General features: G+C 42.5%; 1 protein-coding gene across 4 annotated transcripts; it reads left to right on the plus strand.

Annotated features, from left to right (window-relative positions):
• The first annotated feature begins 390 nt into the window (after window positions 1-390).
• Window positions 391-13513, plus strand: LOC120641596 (DNA replication ATP-dependent helicase/nuclease JHS1-like). Of its 4 annotated transcripts, none has more exons than XM_039917774.1 (34): window positions 391-762; window positions 869-1003; window positions 1119-1298; window positions 1392-1457; window positions 2066-2266; window positions 2374-2427; window positions 2517-2578; window positions 2695-2827; window positions 3008-3118; window positions 3214-3310; window positions 3672-3748; window positions 4156-4221; window positions 4703-4858; window positions 5482-5537; window positions 5620-5680; window positions 5757-5867; window positions 5943-5999; window positions 6116-6250; window positions 6322-6552; window positions 6899-6973; window positions 7061-7182; window positions 7268-7340; window positions 7432-7536; window positions 7623-7790; window positions 8022-8091; window positions 8166-8317; window positions 10545-10622; window positions 10713-10805; window positions 10920-11057; window positions 11176-11215; window positions 11290-11363; window positions 12185-12319; window positions 12692-12811; window positions 13112-13513. In XM_039917774.1, exons 1-34 carry the CDS (start codon window positions 505-507, stop codon window positions 13271-13273), a joined length of 3852 nt encoding a protein of 1283 aa, XP_039773708.1. In that variant the 5' UTR covers window positions 391-504; the 3' UTR covers window positions 13274-13513. The 4 variants fall into 4 exon arrangements, with proteins under 4 accessions (XP_039773708.1, XP_039773709.1, XP_039773710.1 ...); XM_039917775.1 differs by having other exon boundaries at window positions 8169-8317; XM_039917776.1 differs by having other exon boundaries at window positions 1395-1457.
• The last annotated feature ends 2631 nt before the right edge of the window (window positions 13514-16144 follow it).

Raw genomic sequence — 16144 nt, forward strand, 5'->3', positions numbered from 1 at the left:
TTTTTTCGGAAAAAAAGGAAACCAATTACCTGTCCACATCAAGTCAGCAACCAGGACTTGCAATTGTTCAACTTCTCTCGGTAACTATGATGCAAAGCCTGGAGCAAAAATGCCCCGTGGGCCTGAACAAAAATAGACCCATAGTTTAGTTTTTCTTGAGGAAGGCCCAATGTCGTCGTCGGACCAATTAGTTAAATGGGCCGAGCCCCCCTTAAAAAAAAGTTAAATGGGCCGAGCAATTTTATCTCTTCGGCGAGTCTTTCTTTTTGCCCATTTCGCACCGCCAAAAATTGCTCCGCGCGGGAATCCCAATTTCCACCCCACCGCCACCCGCCTCCCACTTCCCAGCGCCCCGCCGATTCCTCTCCATTCCCCTCTCCCTCCCCTCCCCTCCCCTTCTCCCCCCAGTCCGATCCCCCCATTCCGCCGCCGCCGCCGCTGCCGCCGCGCCGCCCACCAAGAACCCAACCCAAATCCCTAGGGCCCACCAATCGCCAACCGGCAATGCCTCCGAAGAAGCGCGCCGCCGCTTCAAAGAAGCCGCCGTCGTCGCAGCCATCGCAGCCCGCCAAGTTCGGCATCCTCCACTTCTTCGAGCGCCAGACCCAGGCCTCCCAGAACGCCAAGCGCCAGAAGCCCGACCCCCCTCCGGCCCCGCCTCCTCCTCCTCCGCCGCCGCCGCCTGAGGAGGAGCCGTCGGAGGTCTCGCCAGAGGTCACCAAGGCGCTGGCATCCAAGCGGGTCAGGTTTTCTCCCGGAATGGTGAGTACGAGTCTTCTTGCTATGACCACTCAGATTCTGTCTTCTTTAGGCGGTTTGGGTGGACTCATTATAATGCTTGGTCTGACGAGTTCTTTGCGCGGTTCAGTTGATTAAGCAGAGCCAGGACGATGGGGCCGCGGAGGTGGTGACTTGGCAGATCTCGCCGGTGAACCATCGCCTGGGTACGGCGAAGTCGAGGCAATTTCTTGGGGTGTCGCTTCATCCGTGCTCAAACAACGAGGTACACTAAGTTCTTGGCGTCTGCTGGAGCTGCTATATAAACAGTGGGTGTGGCGCGTGAAACTCTTCATTTTTTTTTTCTGATTACCGCTTCGCGTGTGTAATTGATATGGTAGAAAAATTCCTCGCTCGAGGCTATGAAGAAGTGGCATTCATCTCCATCGGGATTGTCGAGGTGTACTGCTTCAGGGCGTAATTCAGGCGTTATTGGATCTGCTCTAGCTGGCTGTGATGGTGTTGAGGATTCTCAGAGCCCATTTCGGACTCCACCATCGCTTTCCTATGGTTGCAGTGAGGTACATTCGTCATGGGCTTTGTTATTGTGCATTTTGTCAGTTGAATGTGATCGCTAGTCATTTACTGGGATAATCCTTTTGTTCCATGAGCAGCAGTTGAACGGCGGTGCCACTTCTGAGGGAGGACTTGAACCATTGGGAGCAGGGCAGCACAAAAAGGTAGACTTTTAGTCTAGTTACTTTCTCTTCGTTCCAAAATGCAAGACATCCTAGTTTTCTCCCAAGTCAAAAGTTTCTAACTTTGAAAATTTATAAAAATACTAGCATAGTGCCCGTGCATTGCTACGAGTAATATAATACACCTACATAATATCATCAACTTTGTGTTTATCCACTTTGTCCGTGCCGTGATTGTGCGAGACCGTGTTCCAATTGGGATTCCAATTTTGATTTGTCCGGGTTCCGATTAGGATTTTGATTGATTTGTTTGGATTCCAATTAGGATTTTAATTGATTTGTCCGGATTCTGATTCTGATTCCGATTGATGGACTAAGGATACATTACTTGCTTTAGAAATAGTATAGAGATAGAGATATATAACATCTACAATACCAAATAAATGCATTATTAGGACATAATTTATGATGGATTTACTGAAGTTAATTTGACGTTGTTGGTGTGTTTTTTAATAAACATAGTCAAAGTTAGAAAATTTTGACTTGGGACAAAACTAAAACATCTTACATTTCAAAACGGAGGGAGTAGTTATTCAGAAGAAGTCATCATTAACAAATTCTGAAATTTTGTGAAACTTTTATTTTTCCAGGCATTACTTGATCTTTTAGATCAAGTTGAGGATGTTATTATGGAAGAAGAATTGCCTGTTGATACAGGAAATAAAGGAGGGAAAGCCACAAATGTGGATAATACCAACAATAATTGCTCTTCTGTTGCTGATGGTGGTTTAACTATCCCATCTGAGAAAACTGCTGATGCCCCACCCTTGGATAGTTTTCTTGTATTGGAGGTTTACCTTTTAACTTCCTCCTGTTGATTTTGAGTTAATGTGAAAAAACTCTCTTAGTTGTGAAACACTCTCTTAGTGAAGAAATAAGTTTTTGTGTTCCCTCTCAGGTGTCAGAAAAACATAAAACTGATGATTCAGCATGTGATCGCTATCCTGTTAAGGTGCCTGCCGTTCTGCCTTCTTGCCTTTATGCATGAGATAAATATGTGATACCCTTTCTTATTCTGCCAAGTCATTGATTGTTTTTCAGGTCCTGCGCCTTTTGAATGAACACTCTGGGAAAGAATGTGCCGTGCATTTGCTTGATGAGTGGTCAGTACAAAATATTACTGCCTCAAGCAGGCTCCCCCTTCCTAGTTTGATTCTTTAAAAAAAAACATGCACCACCAACATCAGTTCTTCTGAACCTTCCGCTCAAACTGTGACAGGTTCCATAGTCTTGTTGGGCCTGGTGATACTGTGAATGTCATTGGAGAATTTAGTGATCAAGGAAAATGTATTGTTGATCATGACAACAATCTTGTTATCGTCCATCCAGAGTTACTCATTTCTGGGACACGGGTTAGTACTATCCCTTGTCCTTATATTTTGTTCCATGCTCCAACATCTACATTAACCTGGATGATAAGACAGTTTATTATGACCTACTCATAAATTGCACATTACCAAAACTTTCTACAACAAAAGGCATGTGTTCATCATCTTTTCTTTCGGCATATTTTGACAATTAGTATATTTTAGGTTGCTTCCAGCTTCCATTGTCCTAGAAGATCTGTACTGGATGACAGACTGAAAAGCAATGAATATTCAACCAGTGCCTTGATTGGTACTCTTCTTCATCAAGTATTTCAGGTTCTCTACACTAGACGTGCTAACTTTTACCACGTTTTGGTCAATTGATACAGTAATTGTGGAGATGATCGACATTCCTTTCATTTGTGTCTCAGGCTGGGCTACTTGAGGGTGCTCCTTCACAGCAATTCTTGGAACTGCAAGCAAAAGAAGTTCTTATAAAAAACATTGAGAGTTTATATGCGTGTGAAGGTAAGATCCTGGACAAAATAATCTTGTATATCGGTCATCGGAGGTCATGCTGAATAAGAGAATGGTTTGGATTGTTCATGAGCATGTTTGATCTGAGTACTGCAGTGGTTGTGAGCATGTTTGTGAACTATTTTAACTCTAATTCAATGAAACACATTTTTCCTGCGTGTTTTAGAAAAAAAGGTTCTGCAATATTGTTTGATCCTTTTTTCTCTTTGGAAGCAAGTTGTGCGTACATGCTATGTTGCTATTGAGAAATCCTGCTATTTTTTATCTTTCTGGGGTGGGAGTGCATTCTTACATGACCTCTTTGAACCTTTTTGTACACCAACTTACTAACTTTTATTATCCTCTTATACAGTCAATGAAAGCAACCTGTACTCCACGCTTATTGAAGCAATCCCTAAGATATTAAACTGGCTCAAATGCTTTTTAAAGGTATAGAATCTGGCTTTCAGATTTGAAATCAATAACTCCATTTGTTTTTATCCTTCAACCAGTCCAAGGATTTCTGAACTTTATATGGTCGTACCATAGTCCCAAATTGGTCCTCTTGTTTTTTTTGTCAAAAGGAACCTTCCATTATAGACTAGTTCCTCCTGAAAATTATTGGTGAGAAATAGTGAAATAATTCTTTAATCGCTTATGCCACACCACAATTGTTAGTGTAGTTTTGAAGAGAAGGTATTGGATTTAGTATTTTTTACACATAATTCTTGCAGTTTATGCACAAAGCCAATTGGTGAAACATCTGCAGCGGAGCTGTTAAAATTTATCTCTTGCTGCTTTTGTATTTTTCTATATAATATGTACACTTGTTTTCTAATGATACACCGCAATTTCAGGGTTCAAAATGCTCCAGTGTTGATTTTGGACATACTGAAGGGAGAAAGACTGTTGGGGTGATTGAGGTAGGGATAATATTGAGCCCACCATAGTTTGGAATAGGCCCGGATAATATTGAGCTCACAATAGTTTGGAATAGTCCCTTCTTACCTTAGCTAGATGTGTATGATATTTTTGTTTTTTTGGTTGGGCTATTAGCACTCTGAAAAAAAAATTCGACCTGCGGGGGTTAAGACAGCCCCCGAGTATTTTGCTAAGAAGAAGACCTTCTCACGCGGATCGAGAAAACCCTAAACCCCTGCCGCACCCTTACACAGCCGCACCATAGCCCGTGTGAGATGACCAACGACCTGGCACAGGCCTTAGACCTGTGCATGCCACCAAAAGAAAGCAGCTCAAGTTATGGTGATATATCTTTTTTTCTTCATGGCTCCCATTCATAAAATTTGCACTGTCCCCATGTCTAAATTTCTGTCTAGATCTCGTGCCGCATGAAAGATTTATTCCTCCCTTTTATATTAAAAATGAAATTCACATGTGCCTTAGGTGATGGATATTGAGGAAATGGCATGGGCCCCAAGATATGGTTTGAAAGGGATGATCGATGCTTCTGTAATATCAAAGGTTGACTCATGCAACAGTGGCTCACATAATAAAATAATGCCACTAGAGTTCAAAACTGGTAAAGGAACTAGTGGTCAGGTAAAGCAAATTCCTGGACACCAACAAAGATGCACTTTTTACATATATTCTTAGCATGTTTCATTTATTTATTTTTCACATAACATGCTGGAACCAGCCATACATGTGGCGTTACTGGTAACCTTTTATAGTGGCTGGGATTGAGATTTATTATTTACCGCAAAGTACCAATTGAGTTTTCACCTGGGTAATGTGCCTGATTCTTAGTTTCATATGAGCTTAATGTGTTTGTATGAAGCAATCCTGAACTAGTTTTTGAATTGCTTTCTGCGGTAGTGCACATGTGCCCTCCAATGCCACTTGTTAACAATTGTCTGGGTAATCTCAAATACCTAGTGCCATCCAGTCCTTTCAGGCTTTCACATCGTCATTCTTTAGATTGCATAATCACTACATGCCAGATCTTGTGAGATAGGGATCCTTCTTTTATTACATGTTTCATATGTGGGATGTCTTGGCCTTACCTTTAGCTTTACTGTTCATTTATGGAAAAGAAGACTGCTATATTCTTTCCTTTCTCATATTTCCATCTACCTAACCAACTCCTGGGAAATAAACATCTATTCCTTTAATAAATTCAGTTACTTTTGTATTGCCATTTACCAATGTTTATCTATATGCAGACAGCTATGGAACACTCTGCTCAGGTGATATTGTACACACTATTGATGACAGAGAGGTACAATACATTTATTTCTTTCAACACTTTCTGTGATCCTGGGTTGTTCTGCAGTCTTTAATAGTTATCTTGTCCTTTTCAGATATTTGAGTAAAGATATAGACTTGGGTCTTTTGTATTATCTTCACACAGACCAGACATTGGTAATTTCATAAGATGATACTCAAAGACGCATGCTTGTGTACCCCATTCTCATCCAATTTTCCTTACTTTCTTTAGGGAATCAAAGTAAAGAGGTCCGATTTAATTGGGCTAATAATGCGCCGCAACGAGCTTGCCGCAGAGATCCTGAAGGCATCAATTTCACAAAGTTTTCCTCCAATGTTACAGGTGGAACTAGAAACTTGTGCATAACTGATTCATCTGTGGAATTCAAATTTTAAATATTGTTTCTTTTCTTACCAGAGCCCATCAACTTGTAATGGGTGTCGACACCTGAACTCTTGTGCCATATACCACAAGGTTTGAATATTCTTTTGTTTCGTGATGAAGGTTTTCTTTAACGACACCCTTGGAAGCTTTTGTTGGTTTAAAAGAAACTATTTATCCATCTACATTAAATTTACAATTTGCAACAGGCACATGGAGGCAATGCTGCAACTAGTGGGCTTGGTGATCTATTTGACAACCTTGTGAATCACTTGACAGTCGTGCATCATGACTTTCTTAAACAATGGGACAGATTGATTGATCTCGAAGCTAGAGCTTCTCAGGTATATTGGTTTGCTGAATGTGCTTTGGAACTTGAAGTTTACTAGCTTAACCTCAGTTTATGCTAATATAGGGCAAAAAGAAGAATATCTTCCAGTCCTATCATTCAAATTCTGGAAGTGGGGATCGCACACCATCTTATTTTGCCCTTGACATAAAAAATGGGCATTTGATAGATTCTTCAGGAAAAAGCAAAAGATACATATACAATTTTGTTTACCATAAGATGCAGCCCGACACAATTGATCAGTCAGATACTCAATTTGACAGCCTAGATTTCAGCCTCAAATGTGGTGATCCTGTGGTAAGTCCTATTCACTTTATGAAATAAAAAATAGTTACGAGTCATTTCATGCTTGTTAAAATGCTTTCATGGTTGGGCATACTTGTAGGGCATGCCATTTTTATTTTTTGCACCATTATGTAACTAAAGTCAATAGGAACTAAGTAGAGTTATAAGTTCTCAGTAATATGCTCATCAAATGTAAGATAAACAAACATGATACCACTTTGAATTTTTTTTGCTGTTGTAGATTAACTAATCACTAATGTCAACCATCGATATAATATTGATGATGGTGCATGAACATTGTTGTGATATTTTTTTGTGTCCATAATAAATTCTATCATATCTTCTGCTGTCTTGCTAGGTGCTTAGCACTCAATCTGGGAGAATAGCAGTTGCCAATGGATCCATAAGAGACATCAGTCGCTCCCATATAACGGTATTTCTTGGCAACAAAAAACTTTCCGCTCTTTTGCTATTTAATTTTGTTAGGTGAATATAAGCATTTCTAATTGAATTCTTCTAGGTCTCTTTACCACGCCGTCTGAGAATTCCAGATAGTAATTCCTCGTCTGAGCCAGAAGACCTCAAACGTGAAATTTGGCGGATAGACAAAGATGAATTTAGTTCTTCATTTGCCATAATGAGGTTAGTCTTTGTTTTGATTTGTTTTCTTCCAGCCTTTTTGGTGGGTGATTCACCCTAACATGAATTCACATTGGCCTATTGCTAGACTCAACCTTGTCCAACTATTTGCTCAGAATCCACAAAAATCTTACCTACGGAATTTGATTGTTGATCTTGAGGTCTGTTCACATAAGAGTACATCATTCATGTTACAGCATATCTCCTGCACCCTTTTTCTCGTCTGGAATTTCCTAATTTGGATGTTTATAGGCTCCCAGGTTTGATAGTGGAGGGATGTTTAGCCAAGATCTCGCACTATCATACATACGGTCACTGCCAAATTTGAACAATGACCAACAAAGATCATTGCATAAAGTAAATATTTGCTCTTTGACATCTTTATCTCTTCCTGTAATCTGGGTATCTTTTCCACCCTGTACTAATGCATATGTTTCTTTCAGATTCTAGGAGCAAAGGATTATGCTCTAATATTAGGAATGCCTGGAACAGGCAAAACATATACAATGGTGCATGCTGTGAAGTCATTATTGATAAGAGGAGAATCTATTTTGCTAACTTCATATACTAATTCGGCTATTGATACTCTGCTCATGAAGTTGAAGACTGAGGTTTGTGTTCTTCCCTTAAAGTAGTTGTTGACACTGCAACTTCCTCATTTGTTTTGAACTTTTCTTGGATTCGGGGAATCTTCAATTTGGTCTTCCAACTTCTTGTGCTTTACTTTCATTTCAATCGAGTTGAATACTCCAGTGAGCAGCTTCCTCTCTTCGTTGAGTATCCCATTGTATTGTACTACAACATGAACACACACTGTTCTGATTGATATCTCGTTTTTGTAGGGTGTAGGTTTTATTCGGATTGGTAGGCATGAAGCTGTACATCCTGATGTCAGGGATCACTGCTTGTCAAGTAAGAACTTATGCTTTATCAATCTACTTGCAATTTTGAAAAGAAGGTATGTTTTGATTATTTATTGTGAACAGCAGCTGAGGTACAATCAGTAGATGCGATTAAAGCAAGGATGGATCAAGTGCAGGTTGTTGGAGTTACTTGTTTGGGAATATACCATCCCTTATTAGCACACAAGAAGTTTGACACATGTATCATGGATGAAGCTGGACAAATCACATTACCGGTAAGATGAAACAAGGAATATGTGGTATTTTGGTCAGCAAAAGAAGTGCTTAGTAATTTGGTGTTGAAGGATATAATAAAGAATAAAAAACATTGAGCTGAAAGTGTTGGAGTATATTGAGCCCATGTATAGAGGCCCATCTAGAGGCCCATGTATAGTAACTATATATCCCACCCTTCTAGGGTTTGGAGGAATACAAGTCATTATTCTTAACTATCCTCTCTCTTACATGGTATCAGAGAGCTTCTCCTTCCTCTAGACGCCGCCGCCGCCATGGCTGGCCGGCCACCGGCGCCTCTTTCCCCTCCCCCCTTTCCTCCCCTTCCCTCCTCTGCTCCTGCGCCGCGCACCTTTGCTGCTGCCGCAGGCGAGCAGGGCCTGGGCGGTGCCGTCCCTGGTGCCGCCGCCTCTGCAGCAGCCGCCGCCGCCGCCCCGGCCCCGGCCTGGCGCGGATCTGCTCACGGCGCGGCCGCCCCGGCTCGACCCAGCTGCCGCCGCCGGCCCGGCCTGGCGTGCCCCTACCGCCCCTGCCCCGACCTGGCGCGGATCTGCTCCCGGCGCGGCCGCGCCGCCTTGGCGCGCCCCAGCTGCCGCCACCTCCTGGGCCGCTGCCACCGGCGTGCCAGCCGCTGCCACCCTGCGGGACCTCGAGGCCAAGCTCGTCGAGGCCAAGCTCGCGTGGGCGCATGCCACGCAGGCCGCCGCCGCGCACTCAGCGCCGGCCGCCGTCGCGCCCGCCGCGCCCGCTGCGCAGGCCGCGCGAACGCCCGTGGCTGCGCCCGCGGTGCCTCTGCCCGCGCCCGCGGCGCCTGTGCCTGCGTTCGGTATGCCCCACGCGGACGCGCTGTTCACCACCGCCGCCTTCCGTGGGCAGCCAATCACCGCCTCCAGTCAGTAGTTGCTTGAGCGCGTCATCTCCTCTCTGCAGCAGGAGTTTGTTATGAAGGATCTTGGTCAGCTCCACCACTTCTTGGGCGTTACTGTTGAGACTCGCCCGTCTGGCCTGTTCCTTCACCAACGGCAGTATGCACTCGACATTCTGGAGCGGGCTGGGATGACTGATTGCAAGTCATGCTCCACTCCTGTTGATACTCAGGCGAAGCTGTCTGCTGATCTGGGTGATCCCGTGGCTGATCCTATTGCCTACCGGAGCCTTGCAGTACCTAACCTTCACCCGGCCGGATCTCACCTATGCCGTTCAGCATGTCTGTCTTCACATGCATGATCCCAGGGAGTCTCACCTTGCTGCGCTGAAGCGTCTCCTCCGGTACGTCCGTGGCACTGTTAGTTTCGGCTTGGTTCTTCACCGCTCTCCCACCTCTGAGCTGGTGGTCTACACCGACGCTGACTGGGCTGGCTGCCCGGACACTCGCCGCTCCACTTCCGGCTACGCCGTCTTCCTGGGCGGCAACCTGGTCTCCTGGTCGTCCAAGCGGCAGCCGGTTGTCTCCCGCTCCAGTGCTGAGGCGGAGTACCGGGCTGTCGCTAACGGCGTGGCGGAGGCGTCCTGGCTTCGACAGCTATTGGCGGAGCTCCACAGCCCGCTTGCCAAAAGCACGCTCGTCTACTGCGACAACGTCAGCGCAGTGTATCTCTCCACCAACCCTGTCCAGCACCAGCGGACGAAGCACGTGGAGATCGACCTGCACTTCGTGCATGACAGAGTCGCCGTCGGCGATGTTCGGGTACTCCATGTCCCGACCACCTCCTAGTTTGCTGACATCTTTCACCAAGGGACTGCCCTCCTCGACCTTCTCGGAGTTTCGCTCCAGCCTCAACGTAGCAGGTGGCTAGTTGCGGGGGGGGGGGGGGGGGTCTTTGCCCTTTGTACTTTCTTCTTGTCCAGTCTTGAACACCGCTGCATCGGTAGTTCAGACTACGGGGGGTGTTAGCTTTCTTGTTGTCCAGTTTTGAACACCGCTGCGCCGGTAGTTCAGACTGCGGAGGGGTGTTGGAGTATATTGAGCCCATGTATAAAGTCCCATGTATAAGAACTATATATCCCACCCTTCTAGGGTTTGGAGGAATACAAGCCATTATTCTCTCCTATCCTCTCTCTTACAGAAAGCCCAAATAAAATGAGCGCCTAAGAAAATAGATGCTCACTTAACTGGAAAACATATTTTACACTTTTTGGTAGTAGGACAAACTGATTCTGTCAAAATGGTTTCTAATGAAGTTTAGGTCCCTCTCCATTTACACTCACATAGTTTTTTGCCCTTACCAGGTATCACTGGGACCATTGATGCTTGCAACTAAGTTTGTTCTAGTAGGAGACCATTACCAACTTCCTCCACTTGTCCAGGTATCTAATAATTTGCTTATGTACCCCATTTTCTTATTTCCATCTTTACTTTATCTCTTTAAGTATTTTTCTTTTGTAAAACAATTGTAGAGCTCTGAAGCTCGAGAAAATGGGATGGGCGTTAGCCTATTTTGGAGGTTATCAGAAGCACATCCTCAAGCAATCTCTGCACTGCTGTGCCAGGTATTTGTCAACACTTTTCTTTGTTACATACTTGAACAATTAATCAATTATGCATATTTTCTGCTGAGCTAAAGCCCCTTGTACCATTTGAATTCATTGTCTGCCTTGGTGCAGTATCGCATGTCATCCGGTATCATGGAGCTGTCGAATTCATTGATTTACGGCAATAGGTTGTGCTGTGGTTCATTGGAAATTGCAAATGCCAAACTCAAGTTTTCTGGTAGAGAAACAGTGCAATTGAAGTTGAAAGAGGCAATACTCCTTTCCCTTAAATTTTCCATTTCTACTTAACTTAAAATAACTTCCTCGTTTATCATGGTCACGATTAAGCAGTGTCCTTTTAACAGTTCTGTCCAACTTTTAATTGCAGATCTTGAACCCTGATAGGGCTGTCATCTTTGCCAACACAGGTCTTTGCTTAGTTAAATTATCTGTTACTCTGATATTTCTGGTTTCAAGGCTAAATATGAGAACAATTTCGCAGATCAAATCCCAGCACTTGAGGCAAAGGATCACAGAACTGTGAACAATCCCACAGAAGCACACATAATTTCTTGGGTATGGACCGTATTTCATGCCTGTCTATATCTCTGCTTACATGCTGCTACTGCCTGGCTGAGTACTCTTGCACTTGCTATGTGCATTGCTGAACAATAATTCTTGATTGCTTGTCTTGTCTGAGTGCTGTACTTCTTCAAAACCAGTTTGCGTGCTTGTACTTACCTAGTTAACAAGTAGGTCACCTAGTTGTTTGTGGCACGGTGTTAACCACATGAGAGTGCTTTGGTTTGCTCTGTAACTGTTTTCAGAACTGTCATGGCAGTGGGCTGGGCCTGTATTGGCTGAGTAGAGCCCAAAGGAGGCCTGTGGCACTGCTATAGTACGTGTGAACAGTACCGTGGGTGATTAGGGTTAAGTAGGGACGCCTAGTCTATAAAGGCGGCCTAAGTCCTAGGGTTAGAGTCATCAAAGAAGAATAGAACCAACCTTAGGTGGCCTGTTCTTCGGCGATCTAGCTGTGTTTCCTGCCCGGCCAGGCGTTCCAGTCCTCCTGATCTAGTCCTTCCATAACAAGAACCCTCTTCTTAGTGCACAGACATGCAGTCCTGTGTGTCTAAGATGAACTAAGAAAGGAAAATGTGCCACAATGAAAATTATTTGGTCTTATAAATTTGTGCTGCATGCTTAGCATTGCAAACATCTAAAATGAGGGCAAAAGATCAATTTCAACTTTTGATGAATTCCATTGCATTGGGTAGTATTGGGCTGTATTCATGTAACTGTGATGGAGATGTAGTATGCTTAGAGCTTTTTTAATATATAACTTTGTGAATATACCAGCCTGATGACATAGACTCTTCACCACCCCCCTTTTGCAGATCACCAAAGAATTGCTAAGGAGAGGTGTACCTCAAGATGATATTGGTATCATAACCCCATACAACGCCCAAGTGAATCTCATCCAGCAATGCACTGATGGTTTGATTGAGGTTCACACAATAGATAAATACCAGGTTAGAGTTATTCTGACACCTTAATTTATGACAACTTTTATGGCCAATTTTGCAACATTCTGTGTTAGAAATTTACAGGAATAGTTGCATTCTCGTTCCATTTAGTTATGTCTTTTTGTGTTTTGGTAATATTGCAAAAAATAGCTAAACTTACTCTCAAGTTAATATTCAGTAATCATCCTCAGTTTCTCACTTGGAAATAGGAACCCTTATTTTTGTGCTAGAAAATGGTGAGTTCATCAGTTCATTGCTGCAGATATTTTGTCCCTGAACTTTGTTGCTCGTTTTGTTAGTGATGTCTGTAACAAGGTGTACGTTCTAACAGAGGCTTCTGCATGGTCTGCTAATGCTGAAGAGTTTAACTTGTTTCAGGGTAGGGATAAGGAATGTATAATAGTATCTTTTGTGCGCTCCACTGCAAATTCCAGGGCTAGTGGTGCTTCGTTGCTTGGTGATTGGCACAGGATCAATGTTCTATTGACACGTGCAAAGGTAACTTGCCCTGAATGTGATTTCCTATATCACATATTCCCCGAAGCTGTCTTCTTTACTATAAACTATCGCAGACCTTCAGCACTGTCAACATCAACATTTTTGTTTTGGTAATAGAGAAATGTTAGATAGTACAGTGAAAATATATTCATATCACTTTTATTATAATTATATACAGCCAATGACAAGCCAAACTATATCACTACCGTAGTTAAGCCAGATATCCGGCAGTCATGCTTATAGGTCCGCATTCCTATTTCTGTATAATTTTTTACCTTATTTTGGTGATTAATGTTGCAGAAAAAGCTCATCATGGTTGGATCACGTGGAACACTTTCGACGATACCTTTGCTGAGGCTTCTTGTTGACAAGGTAGCTGAGATTGGTGGTCTGTTGGACTTGACAAATAATGATGTGCATTCTCTTCGAGAACTTAGAGGTTCTAGTTTGAACGCACAATAGATTTTGCTACAGATGGATTTTGTAGGTTTTGAGGCTAACCTGTAAATATGTTATAAAATTTTCTTTTGGAAATGTATAGAAAGTGTAGTCAAGAACCAGACTGCTAGAGCTTGGGACCTTTTGTATAATAAAGGTCTATCAGGATGCTTTTCTTGTGTAATGATTTTGAATGGCTCCAAGTAATTATTGACAGTCTTAAGGCAGCATGTAAATAAATTTTGTAAAACAAACAGTTTATTCCATGCCGCGAATCCGATCATTGAATCCCGCAAGTCCGATTTGTACTCGGGCTACGTCGCTCACGTGACATCCGACTCTAGAGTGCGCCCTCACCATCTCAATGAGCACAACCTGTGGCATGGAATCAAATCAATTAAATTTATAAAATTGAACTTTTGGAGCACCAGCATTGCGATTTGAACAGTACCTCAGCGTCATCGTGCTCCACTGAAAGTGACCTGTCCCAATCCTGTGGAGTGGCATCTCCAGAGTAGAGGAAACGAGCCGACATAAAAGGTCCAACACCTCCAACAGGTCGAGCACGTTCTTACAAGTCGTGTAGCACTTGGCCTCTCACCAAAATGTCGATGAAAGTCTCCCCACACAGCCGAAAGACCTAAGATGGATAATCATCGGTAATAGTGAGAATGCAGTTGCAGCAGAATGAAACCAAAGGATATGTGATGTGCAAGTGCCATGCACTGGCCAGTACAATATAGTAATATACCCAATGTTCAAAATAACGGGCTAAGACATTTAGCAGTCGGTTTTTCAGAGGCTAAGAGAAGGCTATAGTTACCGCTAACCTCATTTATCAGTTTTCCAAATTGAGTATTAAGTTCAGAATTTATATGTTCAGGATATCAAATGAAACAGATACATATCACAAAGTTCATTACATCATGCACTGAATTACATTTAGAGCTTTATTCCCTCGTTACATCACTGATAAAATACTAAGTTTTGTAAATGATGGAGTTCAATACTGTTGAAAATAACAATGCATACTGTGAGAAGCTTCTAGAAGATTAGAGAGTATGCATGAACTATGATTGTCATGTTTCATGGTAAAATGTGGAATACTCTAGAAACTAGATATTTGTAAGGTTAGATATGAGGAAAATTCTAAAGTTAGATATTTTGTAGAAAGTGTGTAGAAGATGGACACATGACAAAATCATATGAGCCATTGAGTCCTATGAATAGAGTGCTCCCCTCCTCTCTTGTCATACTATGGCATAAGAGGTCTGAAGTAGAAGATATGACAAAAATTGTCATGTAAGTAGTATTGTTATGGTAGGGTAGCCCCATAAAAAGTATAAGAGTCTTGTGTTGTATTAAGTTATGGTGGATAAATATTTAAGTCTCTAAATAGAGTTGATTTTCCATACTAGTGTATAGGTGAAGATCTTCTTGATATAGTGTGGTTATAAGGTCCGCGGGAGAAGTGATATCACACTACTTTGGTACTGCTTTTCGGAAGTCGGTGTAAAGTTAGAGGCACCGATTTCTTGACAAATACTAAACTAATAATAAATCAATATCAATTATATGGTTTAAATAATTAATTCATTCCACGCTGCGAATCCGATCATTGAATCCCGCAAGTCCGATTTGGACTCGGGCTACGTCGCTCACGTGACATCCGACTCTAGAGTGCGCCCTCACCATCTCAATGAGCACAACCTGTGGCATGGAATCAAAGCAATTAATTTTATAAAATTGAACTTTTGGAGCACCAGCATTGCGAAATTTGAACAGTACCTCAGCGTCATCGTGCTCCACTGAAAGCGACCCGTCCCAATCCTGTGGAGCGGCATCTCCAGAGTAGAGGAAACGAGCCGACATAAAAGGTCCAACACCTCCAACAGGTTGGACATGTTCTTGCAAGTCGCATAGCATTTGGCCTCTCTCCAAGACGCCGATGAAAGTCTCCCCACACAACCGAAAGACCTGAGATGGATAATCATCGGTAATAGTGAGAATGCAGTTGCAGCAGAATGAAACCAAAGGATATGTGATGTGCAAGTGCCATGCACTGGCCAGTACAATATAATAATATACCCAATGTTCAAAATTGCGGGCTAAGACGTTTAGCAATTGATTTTTTAGAGGCTAAGAGAAGGCTATAGTTGCCGCTAAACTCATTTATCAGTTTTCCAAATTGAATATTAAGTTCAGAATTTATATGTTCAGAATATCAAATCAAACAGATACAGATCACAAAGTTCATTACATAATGCACTGAATTACATCTAGAGCTTCATTCCCTCGTTACATCACTAATAAAATACTAAGTTTTGTAAATGATGGAGTTTAATACTGTTGAAAATAACAACACATACTATGAGAAGCTTCTAGAAGATTAGAGAGTATGCATGAACTATGATTGTCATGCTTCATGGTAAAACGTGGAATACTCTAGAAACTAGATATTTGTATAGTTAGATATGAGGAAAATTCTAGAGTTAGATATTTTGTAGAAAGTGTGTAGAAGATAGACACATGATAAAATCATATGAGCCATTGAATCCTATAAATAGAGTGCTCCCCTCCTCTCTTGTCATACTATGGCATAAGTGCTCCCCTCCTCCATCAATTATATGGTTTAGCTAATTAAATACCCTTAATTTAGCAGCTATAGAGAGATATAGCGAGCTATTAGCGAATTAAGACTTTTAGAGTTAAAAAAATGAATATCCATCCTCCTTCTCTCCCAAAGACCGCTTTAGCCCGTTATTTTGAACACTGAATATACCTGATGAAGCTTGTTATCAGTTGGTGGCTTGAACCGGTTTGTCACATCGGCCCAGAGTAAAAATGAGTTGTCTACATAGACTCCCAACATGAACCAATCGTTCCTGCGGAGAG

Source organism: Panicum virgatum, chromosome 7K (genome assembly GCF_016808335.1).
Source record: "Panicum virgatum strain AP13 chromosome 7K, P.virgatum_v5, whole genome shotgun sequence".
Taxonomy (NCBI): domain Eukaryota; kingdom Viridiplantae; phylum Streptophyta; class Magnoliopsida; order Poales; family Poaceae; genus Panicum; species Panicum virgatum.